This window comes from Oncorhynchus gorbuscha, linkage group LG10, assembly GCF_021184085.1.
Source record: "Oncorhynchus gorbuscha isolate QuinsamMale2020 ecotype Even-year linkage group LG10, OgorEven_v1.0, whole genome shotgun sequence".
Taxonomy (NCBI): Eukaryota; Metazoa; Chordata; class Actinopteri; order Salmoniformes; family Salmonidae; genus Oncorhynchus; species Oncorhynchus gorbuscha.
In genome coordinates, this window is record NC_060182.1 from 32570704 (window position 1) to 32582831 (window position 12128).

Consider the following 12128-nt stretch of genomic DNA (forward strand, 5'->3'; position numbering starts at 1 on the left):
TGCTCAGTTTGGCCGGGCGGCCAGGTCGAGGAAGAGTCCTGGTGGTTCCAAACTTCTTCCATTTAAGAATGATAGAGGCCACTGTGTTCTTGGGAACCTTCAATGCTGCAGAAATGTTTTGATAGTATTCCCCTGATCTGTGCCTAGACACAATCCTGTCTCGGAGCTCTAAGGACAATTCCTTCGACATCATGGCTTGGTTTTTGCTCTGACATGCACTGTCAACTTTGGAACCTCATATAGTCAGGTGTGTGTGCCTTTCCTAATAATTTCCAATTAATTAAATTTGCCACATGTGGATTCCAATCAGGTTGTAGAAATATCTCAAGGATGATCAAGATGCACCTGAGCTCAGTTTTGAGTCTCATAGCAAAGGGTCTGAATACTTGTGAAAATAAGGTATTTCTGTTTATTTATTTTTTCATACATTTGCAAAAACTGTTTTCACTTTGTCATTATGGAGTATTGTGTGTAGATTGAGACACAAAACCAAATTAATTTAGAATAAGGCTGTAACGTAACAAAAAGTGAAGGGATCTGAATACTTTCTGAATGCACTGTACATAGCAAATATTTGGAATGTAAATTTTAACAATGCTAGTGAAATAGGAACTATGCACTGTACATTTTTCAGTTCTGAGAAGCTCTGCATACTGTCTATATTATGTTAGTTCTGAGAAGCATAACAAAACATCACTTGACAGCCACATCTGTCTGAAATATGTACTGGCTAGAATGGAAGTTGTGCCTTTCTCAACTCACTCTGAAATCCCTATCGCCCCTTCTCTTTATTTAGACATCTACTCCATGTACTTCACAGCCTGCAGTCAGTCTGTGGTAACAGCAGATGACCTTAAGCAGAGGGATCTGCGCTCTTAAAGAGGATTGGTCAGTCAGAGGGCTGCTATGCCCAACCCTCCGCTCAGACCAGCCAATAGTATACAGACCCTACAGGAAGGTAGGATGAGATTAAGTACCAAAACAGAAACAGTGTCGGTTCCTTTGAAAGGTTTGCCCTGCAGGACATCTAATAAGAAACTGTTTCAGGATAGAGATCAAAACATTAAAGGAAGAAAGCGGAGGATAACAGGAGAAGAGTTGCCCCAGGTAAATGTTTAATCTATTCCTGCCTCATATTCATCAGAATCTACTGGATGTTGTGTCAAGGTTATGGTGAACATGCAGTACCTGATTGGACAAATCTGTGCATTTGACCTTCCTTGGTGCAAGTTTTCTATAAATACTATAAATAGCAAGTTGCTATTTTCAATTAAATAGTGCTCCTTTTTTATGCACCACAACTATGTTGCATTTAGGAGGGACACGTCCACGTGTAGAGACACAGTCATATCTTGTTTTTTGGGGTGCAATGAAGTAAAAACTATCCTCTCTGCTTCTCAGATTTCTGTCACATTAAAGGGATACCTCCGCTAAGTTCTTTCCTGGGTCCTAATAGTTGACTTAGTAGAAAGTGTTTTATTAATACATGTCCCAGTATTCAGATTGACATTGGTGTCATGTTACAGTTACGAGGGAAGAGTGGGACAGCATGTCTATTTTGTCAGAGGTGTTTATAAAATATGACCAGGACCACACATACACACACAATGTATCAACACAACCCCCCCTCCCCACTAGTTGTTATTGTGTCAGGTAAAGATATATCTCCTTGCCAGCTGCCGTATTGTAGTGATGTGGTAGGGACATTGATATGCCATACTGATCAGGGCGCATGGTTGCAGGACAGGATGTTTTTTGACCTCATGTTGTCATTTAAGGGAAGACAATGTTGATTATTTGAATGGCAGATGTCTTCCAAATGTTGTTCTTTAGCTTGTTTGCAAATAAAGGCTCCACCTCAACACAGACATTTGACATTGTTTCCACGTCAGATTGAGATGGATTTTGATCTGTTTAGAATAGTCAGCCAGCTACTCTTGATTGTTTATGGGAAACAGACCTGCTGGGCAGAAAATAGTTATATTTTGGTAGTCAAATATAGTTTATATACAGTAGTTTAAACTAAAAGGCAACTATTTTCTTTTGATATACAATTACAGGTTGCAGAAAAACAAATGATATTTGAAGGTATTTGAATATATGGAAGTTATTTAAAAACAACACATATTTATTTGAAGGCTGACAAATATTTGATGAAGAACCAAAAACTACAACAGTTGAATTAGTGTAAAAATTTGACCATAACAACATGGTTTTTAAGGGCTCTTAGAGTTTAATCTTAATATAGAGTATAGTCTAGAATTAAATACATGAGGTACATATATTTTCATAATAAGTGAGACATAAGTTAATACAGTAACACTTGACACCAGCCATACTTGGTGTAATAGCATTCAAGTAATGTTCCAAAATATTTTTTCTCAAGTAATTGTTTTAATCTATGTACTACTACTACCACTACTACTACTACTACTACTACTACTATACTGTATCAGATAAAGACAGACATCCCTTTTATTAAAGGTAGATCATTCAAGTGATGTTGACCATGTAAAAAAAAGTGTAGTAACTGAAACGTTCCTGTCCCATAGGACTTTGGAAATGTCTTTATAATTGCATAATAATGGAGTTATTACATACATGGAATAAGGAACCGTCAAAGTCTCAGCTCATTGCTAGGCAATTCAAATGCTATGTCCAAAATATTATGTAACAACATGCTAATAAACTGTTGCTCCAAAAATAATGACAGTTTTATTACAGGCACAATAACTTTGAATGTTGTCTTGCTGAGAATGCTAACTGTTACAATACGGCTATTAAGTGTTGAAAGGAAAACTGCTTTCTTGAATCAAATACCAGGTAGGTTGAGAATCATGTTAGTTTGTATGCTGAGAAAACTATCCCTTTAAAAATGGTGTTTGAAACAAGAACAGTTATCTGTTCAAAATATATTCGGGAGAATGGACATGTACAAAATGTTCAGATAGAAATGTATTGTGTAGATCAAATTCGTTTTTTTTTCAGAAATGTTGTTGAGTTAGCTTTTATTGCTTTCATTGTTTAAAGAACTTCGAAAGAGATGGGATGGATTTGTTCAATGACAGACATGAATTTGTTTGAAATCTATCACTTGATGGTTGCAAAACGCCATCTGCCTCACTCTCAGAGAAATAAGTAGTACTACTAGGAGGTTTTACACAGTCAAATGTGACATGAATTTTTTTTTAAATAAAGAACTTTGCAAATGATACATTTGTGACATCAATATTTTTTTAAATACAAAAATGAATCAATGCAGTAATGTGAGATTGTATGTAAAATATTTACATTGACATTTTAGTGATTTGGCAGATGCTCTTATCAGTCAGTGCATTAATCTTAAAATAGTTAGTTGAGACAATCACATATCAAAGTGAAATTTACATGATACGAACATTCCATTTCAGCCAAACAGTGGATATATAACGTTTTGCAACAAAACTCATTTTAATACATCTAAAATCTATAAATTAATAATCTTTAAGAATCTGAGAACAGTAATATTTTACACACACACAAAAATACTGAAATATAGATTTGTGTAATGAAACTCTTCAAATATATCTGTCAGATTGGAATAGTATAGAAATATAATGAATAGAGGACACAATATTCTATCTTCAACATGCAGTTCCACATTCAGCCCTGACATTAGTTGAAGGCAAACAATCCAACAGTTTCAGAAAAGCAATCACTTCCTGAGATCTGTATTCAAATAGTTTACAGACGTAGCTACCCTCTGAGATCTGTATTCAAATCATTTAAAAAAAGAAGTAGTTGCTTTCTGAGATCTGTATTAAAATAGTTTACAGAAGTAGCTACTCTCTGAGATCTGTATTCAAATAGTTTACAGACGTAGCTACTCTCTGAGATCTGTATTCAAATAGTTTACAGACGTAGCTACTCTCTGAGATCTGTATTCAAATAGTTTACAGACGTAGCTACTCTCTGAGATCTGTATTTAAATAGTTTACAGACGTAGCTACTCTCTGAGATCTGTATTCAAATAGTTTACAGACGTAGCTACTCTCTGAGATCTGTATTCAAATAGTTTACAGACGTAGCTACTCTCTGAGATCTGTATTCAAATCATTTTAAAAGAAGTTGCTTCCTGAGATCTGTATTCAAATAGTTTACAGAAGTAGTACTTTTTGGGGATCTGTTATTCAAATAGTTGTAGTTACCTCAAAAGTAATTTTGTTCCCCTGGGAAAATAGTTTCTTTCCAGAAAGCATAGTTAAAACTAGAGTTATCCCAGTTTTGGTGGAAGCACCTGCTTACCTCTCCCTCTTGTATTTTACAGGGACCAAATGATTCTGATATCTAAGCCTAAGCCAATACAGGCCCAGCTCCTAGCCCACTGTTGGTTGTCTTTGTCTCCAGTCAACTACATCCAAGCTAAAGATGGGTCAGTTCCTCAACATAAACCTGTGTGTGAGTCACCTGGGAGGGAGGACGTTAAGACTGTTCTGCAAACTCAGGTACCTCATAACTATCCTTAGAACCTTCCCTCACCTGGCCAAGACACCCCTAGCCTTGGACTTCCATAGCTGCTCCTTGCCTTCCTCTCCCCTGCCTCCCAGCTTTGCCAGGAAAGGAGCCCACAAGAGCTTGAGGTTCAAACACATGAGCTTGACCACTGAGTACCTCCTTGAGGGTGGTACCAGAGGGGTGAGATACTCCCAGGCGGCCCGTGTCTACTCAACCTCTAGTAGGGATGTGTTGAAGGCTGAGGCCCCCATCGGGGTCCTTCATGAGGACAGCCTTCAGGAGGACAGCCAAACATCCTTTCAGTTGAGCATGCTTTGTCTGGGTGATTCTTTTAATCGCCTCTCCAGACACATCAATATTTACTTCAAGAGAAAGGATGTGATACAGCTGTCCTCTGTTGCTGGGAATGTGGGGTTTGTTGTCACAACTCAGGAGAGTCTGGGAAGCAGGCCACAGAGGCGTAGTCAAAGTAACAGGGCAGCCAGGGAGGACAGTGAGACAACAACACAGCAGCCTTTGGAAAATGAAAACGATCTTGAGACGTCAGACAGCCAGACAGAGACAAGCTCCGCCGCCCAGCGATATGGTGGACTGCAGTTATTTCACATCAGTTCCATTGCCTCCAGGTTTGGGGAAAGTTTCAGTTATGTTGCTCATCACATAAACTCATCACATGAACACCTAAAGTCAGTGTTCACCAAAGGTTCGGCACAGGACGTCCTAGGTTCGACTCTGGAAGAGTCTCTGGAGGATCTGGCTTCAAGCAGAGTGTCAACCGGGAGGATGAGGAGGAGGAAAACACAAAAAATCAGTTACATTGAAAGTGTAAAGGAAACTGAAACGGCTCATTTAAAGACTAGTGCAGCTGTAGCTCAGACCACAGCCATTCAGAAACCAGCCATTCAGAAACCAGCCATTCAGAAACCAGCCATTCAGAAACCAGCCATTGAACGTGCTGATATCTCCAACAGCTGGGAGGGAGAGGCAGAGGGCTACCTTCACTTTGCCCAGCATGTCAACAGATACTTTGGAGCCAAAACCGTTACAGACGAAACTGAACTACCACCACCTCAAACAGAACATCTGGTTGCGGACCACATGCCAAACAGCAGGACGTATCAACAGCAGTGTTCTAAATCTTCTACCTCCAGACATGAACAATCAGCCACAGGGCTAAAGCAGGAAGATCCACCCATCCGTCCCAAATCCCTTTTCCACATCAGTAACATCACAACCAGTTTCGGTGAGAACTATGCATACATGGCTAATTACGTCAACAGCTATTTCAAAGGCAGCTATGATGCCGTGGAGGAGGAGGAGTTAGAAAGAGGTCCCATTGAGGAACGCAGGGGAGAATGGGAGATGGAGTATGGATCCGTTAGGGTCCCGAAACCACAGCCTGCTGTATCCTTCATGGAGTGCCTTCTCAATCCCAGTAGTGCCATCCCCAGCCTCCTGGGGGGGTATCTGGGTGGCTCCTGGGCTCAGAGCAACCAGGCCCATTCTGCCTCTATGCTCAGTGAGGCCACACTTAGAAGAATGGTGAGTCACCTTCAACACAACCAGGAAATGCAAATTATCTGTGTGCTTGCTTCTGCTTTTAGATGAATTTACATCAACCAGGTTAACATGAACATGTTTTTTCTATTGTAGAACCAGATACTGAAATATTGATATTACCACATTTTACCTGATTGAATTTAAAACTAACAGAGACCATATCATCCTTTAGCTCTCAATGTGATCATTCCTTTCTCAGGTGATGGGCAGGAGACAGGCAGAGGAGATGACCCGTGCTTTGGTGTCCAGTCTACAACAGGCCTTCTCTCCTGAGGCCATCACCGAAGTTGTCGATGAGCTCAACACACACCTTATCCGACACCCAGGATGCAAAGCAGTGGTCTGGCAGGTTTGTACCTCATTGAATGTCTTTACAAGACTAGGTACTTTAAGAGTTTGCTGATCATTAGGCTGATCATTAGGCTGTGGAGAAGCTGATCATTAGGCTGTGGAGAGGCTGATCATTAGGCCATGGAGAGGCTGATCATTAGGCCGTGGAGAGGCTGATCGTTAGGCCGTGGAGAGACTGATCGTTAGGCCGTGGAGAGACTGATCGTTAGGCCGTGGAGAGGCTGATCGTTAGGCCATGGAGAGGCTGATCGTTAGGCCATGGAGAGGCTGATCGTTAGGCGATGGAGAGGCTGATCGTTAGGCCGTGGAGAGGCTGATCGTTAGGCCGTGGAGAGACTGATCGTTAGGCCGTGGAGAGACTGATCATTAGGCCGTGGAGAGACTGATCGTTAGGCCGTGGAGAGGCTGATCGTTAGGCCGTGGAGAGGCTGATCGTTAGGCCGTGGAGAGGCTGATCGTTAGGCCGTGGAGAGACTGATCGTTAGGCTGTGGAGAGGCTGATCATTAGGCCGTGGAGAGGCTGATCGTTAGGCCGTGGAGAGACTGATCATTAGGCTGTGGAGAGGCTGATCGTTAGGCCATGGAGAGACTGATCATTAGGCTGTGGAGAGGCTGATCGTTAGGCCATGGAGAGACTGATCATTAGGCTGTGGAGAGGCTGATCGTTAGGCTGTGGAGAGGCTGATCGTTAGGCCATGGAGAGACTGATCATTAGGCTGTGGAGAGGCTGATCGTTAGGCCGTGGAAAGACTGATCATTAGGCTGTGGAGAGGCTGATCGTTAGGCCATGGAGAGACTGATCATTAGGCTGTGGAGAGGCTGATCGTTAGGCCATGGAGAGACTGATCATTAGGCTGTGGAGAGGCTGATCGTTAGGCCGTGGAGAGACTGATCATTAGGCTGTGGAGAGACTGATCGTTAGGCCGTGGAGAGACTGATCGTTAGCCCGTGGAGAGGCTGATCGTTAGGCCGTGGAGAGACTGATCATTAGGCTGTGGAGAGGCTGATCGTTAGGCCGTGGAGAGACGGATCATTAGGCCGTGGAGAGGCTGATCGTTAGGCCGTGGAGAGGCTGATCGTTAGGCCGTGGAGAGGCTGATCATTAGGCCGTGGAGAGACTGATCATTAGGCTGTGGAGAGGCTGATCGTTAGGCTGTGGAGAGGCTGATCGTTAGGCCGTGGAGAGACTGATCGTTAGGCCGTGGAGAGACTGATCGTTAGGCCGTGGAGAGACTGATCATTAGGCCGTGGAGAGACTGATCGTTAGGCCGTGGAGAGGCTGATCGTTAGGCCGTGGAGAGGCTGATCGTTAGGCCGTGGAGAGGCTGATCGTTAGGCCGTGGAGAGACTGATCGTTAGGCCGTGGAGAGGCTGATCATTAGGCCGTGGAGAGGCTGATCATTAGGCCGTGGAGAGGCTGATCATTAGGCCGTGGAGAGGCGGATCATTGGGCTGTGGAGAGGCTGATCTTTAGGCTACGGACAGACTGATCTTAAGGCATTAGGGCCGGCTATGAAGAGGTTGCCTCCATGTTCTTCTATTTTCTAATGGTTGTCAATTTCATCTTCATATCCTGTATCACAGCTGCCTCTATCTCCCCTTTAAAACTTTCCTCGCCAATTTATATTATAGACTACATTGACTAAGCATCATCCTATAATGTAGACAATTTTTTTTAAATCCTACAGAACGGATATTTAATACGTTTTTAAATACATTTTTGGGAAAGGACAATTGTTATTTGCTTATGTGTCTGAGTGAGATGCTGTCCGTTGATTGATGGATTCTTTTAGGTCGGTGGGTTGGTGTGCGTGTATGAGTTCACAAATTCTTTATGTCCATTCAGAAATGTTCCTAACATAGGCCTTCATCTCTTTAATCAGGAAAAAACCTGTCTTATTGCAGTGGTGACATTTGTGCGAAGAATAACAGCAGGTGGCAGTTTTGCGTTTCCTTTCTTATTAAATGTTGTGCAACTGAATGAAACTTAGCCAAGCTCCTTTCATGATTCATCGAACTGTATCGGATGCATAGTCTATATCTTCATATTTTCAATAGCATATTATTTTTCCAGTAGTATATGATTTTTCGCTCATTACTGTGTCCTCTCTAGCCACTTTGAACAACATTTTGCCACAGAGAATGACTGCAGCAGCATTGGTGACGTTGTACGAATTGTTCGGAGAAGTGGATGGAAAAAGGCATCAGACTTGGTGTGAATGGCTTAGTGGCTTTAGTGCGTCAAAATCGGAATCTGAATTTTCTTTCTCAGAATTCTTCTCCAATATGACATTGTAACCGAGACTAATATTTAGACCTAATAATAACTTGAATACTAATAATGAAATGCTACTGATAGTGACATAGTGTAATGGTAATAGTGAAGTTGCAGAGACAAGCCACGTGCCCCCCCCCCCCCCCACCCTCACAACCCAGAGAAAAATAATTCAAGAAGATTATAGATGATGATGCCTATGTTGTGATTTTTATCAGTCATGTACTACTTCAATCATCTCTAATCAAATAATATGCCTTTCATTCCAGGAGAAAGCTGCTGTTCAGCTCTTAAGACAGCGGCGTAGCCATAGAGAAGACCAGGAACTTCAGTGTGTCATTAGGGAAACCTTGGCTCTGATTGGCTATGTGGATCCAGTCAAAGGTCGTGGAATCCGAGTGCTCTCAATCGATGGTGGTGGCACAAGGTACCGATCCTTCTCCTCATGGTTAACCTACTGAAGTATTACAATGAACTGTAACTGCTATAAAGGCGTACAAGCACATTTTTCTCTTGAATCACTGTTTTCTCCCCCGTCTCTTTTCAGAGGGGTGGTGCCACTGCAGGTCCTCAAGCAGCTGGAAGCGGAAACAGGCAAGCAGGTTCACCAGCTGTTTGACTACATCTGTGGAGTGAGCACAGGTAAGACAAACCCTGACTCACCTACACATCGAGGACTCAACACCTGAGCTTGAATCATTTAACCATTGTTATGCAACTCATTTGTCCTTTCCTGTCTGTTTGTCCTTCTTTTGTGTGACAGGGGCAGTGTTGGCCTTCATGCTTGGCCTGGCCCGTTTCTCTCTAGAGGAGTGTGCAGATATGTACCGTCGTTTTGGCTCGGATGTGTTCCGTCAGAACCCCTTGGTGGGCACAGTGAAGATGGGCTGGAGTCACTCCTACTACAGCACCGAGACCTGGGAGATGATACTGAGGTATGACAGTTTTTACTGTTCAGTCAACCGTGCTTGAATCATAATGAAGAATTCCTGAATTCTTAAAATGTCAAACCATGGTTCTGCTCTCATCTGTGTACTGTTTGTATTTCATTGGACCTTCTACAGAGAGAAGATGGGCGACCAAGTTCTGATTAAAACAGCCAGGGATGAGTTGAGCCCCAAGGTAATGTCACTACTCACTCCGCCCTTTTTTGTGTTACCTATTCTTACATTTATATGGTGAAAATTGACCATGGTGTTTTTCTAAATGGTTGTTCAGGTGTCAGCGGTGAGCGCCGTGGTGAACTGGGGGACCAGTCCCAAGGCCTTTATCTTCAGGAACTACAACCACAGCCCAGGCCGTCTCAGCCGCTACGCAGGGGGGTCTGGGTACCAGATGTGGCAGGCGGTGAGAGCGTCGTCCGCTGCCCCGGGATACTTCCAGGAATTCCCTTTACACAGTGACATCCATCAGGTAAGACTTTATTGGCTTCTTCTGTCTGTTTCTGACAGCCTTTGCTGACTGAGACTGTGGTTCTATAGAGGTGAAATCAGCTATAAAATCACTGCACAGATCAAGCTAATGCCCGTACACTTTCTGTTGTTTGAGAGGGGTGTGGAATTCAGGACCCTTGATAGGAAAGATACGTGCAAAACTGTCATGTTTTTTCATTCAGAGTGAGATGCCCCATGTACAATAAAATTCATTGCATACCATGCGTACCAACAAATCCTGACTCAAAATGTATGTCCCTTTGTAGGATGGTGGCCTCATTCTAAACAACCCTTGTGCCCTCGCCGTCCACGAGAGCCGCCTCCTGTGGCCCAACCAGCCTTACCAGTGTGTCCTGTCGCTCGGCACCGGTCGCTATGACAATGCTAAGCGGAGCCCGGGCACCTCCACCAGCCTGCGTGCCAAGATCAACCACCTGATCTGCAGTGCCACCGACACCGAGGGGGTCCACACCCTCCTGGACGACTTGTTGGCCCCAAACGTCTACTTTAGGTTCAACCCCATGCTGAGTGCCGAGGTATCCCTGGATGAGAGCAGCGTCAGGGCCATGGAGCAGCTGCAGGCTGACACCCAGGTCTACCTGGACAGGAACAAGCCCAAGATGGCCAGGCTGTGTAAGGTGCTGGGGCAGGAGCGCACTGCGCTGAGCCACACAAAGGACTGGGTCAGTGAGAGAGCCTGGGAGGTGCAGCAGAGCTGGGTTTGAGGGTCCTAGGTCACATGTCACAGGTTAGGTTTTATTACTCAGTGCCTGTAGTTTTACCCTGTTTTTATTTTTAAAACGTTTTAGCAAACTCTTCCTTCCTCCCAAATGCTCACATACACCTTTCTGTTTAAATGACTGTGTAAGTACGTGTTTCTATATATGTACACCAAAATGAGGAAATACATAGTTGGAGCTCTGTTACTCCATGCAAAGGGCTCTGTCTGTCATGCATTTATGGATGCAAAATCAAAACTACATAGTAATTTATATATATATTCAGTACTGTATATGTATTGGTATGAATGAGGATGCACTCCTTTATGGAATATTGTTAAGTGTATTTGCACTTTCAGACCTGGGTTCTAATACTATTTAGGGTATTTCAATTACTTTTAAAGACATGTGGAAGTAAGTATTTCATTTTTTGTAAAAACAAATTTAAGACAATTTATTTGGAAATACACTTGGAAAGTATTTGAAAATACTCCCATTCATTTAACTGAGGTATTTGAAAATACTTTAAAGCAGAAGGATATTTATATGGAATAATTTGAAAAATAATTCCAATAGAAGTAGTTGATTCTGGCCACGTTATTTGAAAATACTCAAATACACAGAAAATAAGTATTTAAATCACATGTATTTGAACCCAGGTCTAGCACTGACCGTATATTGAAGATGTTTGCACTGAGGGAATTCGTGTAGCTGCTAGTGATATGTGTTATCTCATATTATTACAAAATATTTGTTAATGTTAAACCTATTTATATATTTTTAAAAACACATTATTATTAAAAAATGATATGCTGTGTTTTGTAAGATGCCTCTTAAAAGCTCTGAAGTGTACAGCAAACTTGTCCCTCACATAATTGTGAAATATCTGATGATGTGCTCAGCTGAGGCCTTTACATTCAAGTAGTAAAATATCTATCTTCTCAGACCCAGTAATTCCCCACCCAGATTTGGATTGGTGATGTAACAATTGAGCAATTAAAAAGCAGCTTGTCATGTGTAGTATTGACTTTGTACTGCTGGAGTTTGCGGGGTTAATGGCAGCCTGCCTGCATCTAGAGGCTGTACCCACCCTGGTCAGTCACTATAAAGGACACACTTTGTTTGGGACAGAAATGCTTTGTTAGTGAGAATGAGTGTGCATGTGCCAGCCAGAGAGAAGACACAAGTTCAGTAACCCCCAGCCTTTCACTCAACAAAAGCACAGATAACAAAAGAAATGATCATCTTCGATCTATGCCATATGATAGTCCTCTTCCCCATTTTGACTGATTGTTG

The 12128-nt window shown here is 42.6% G+C and overlaps 1 protein-coding gene across 1 annotated transcript; it reads left to right on the plus strand.

Moving 5' to 3' along the window:
• Positions 1-938: 938 nt before the first annotated feature.
• LOC124045896 (calcium-independent phospholipase A2-gamma-like) lies at positions 939-11866 on the plus strand. The gene is made up of 9 exons (XM_046365677.1): positions 939-1107; positions 4307-6036; positions 6254-6403; positions 8950-9107; positions 9228-9322; positions 9444-9615; positions 9745-9802; positions 9899-10093; positions 10380-11866. Exons 2-9 carry the CDS (start codon positions 4408-4410, stop codon positions 10836-10838), a joined length of 2916 nt encoding a protein of 971 aa, XP_046221633.1. The 5' UTR covers positions 939-1107; positions 4307-4407; the 3' UTR covers positions 10839-11866.
• The last annotated feature ends 262 nt before the right edge of the window (positions 11867-12128 follow it).

Bases quoted from the DNA above. Each gene is read 5' to 3' on its own strand.
- LOC124045896 (XM_046365677.1), top strand. From the start codon at position 4,408: ATGGGTCAGTTCCTCAACATAAACCTGTGTGTGAGTCACCTGGGAGGG. The intron at 9,616-9,744 runs GTATGACAGTTT...GACCTTCTACAG, and splicing joins ACCTGGGAGATGATACTGAG to AGAGAAGATGGGCGACCAAG. The intron at 9,803-9,898 runs GTAATGTCACTA...ATGGTTGTTCAG, and splicing joins GGGATGAGTTGAGCCCCAAG to GTGTCAGCGGTGAGCGCCGT.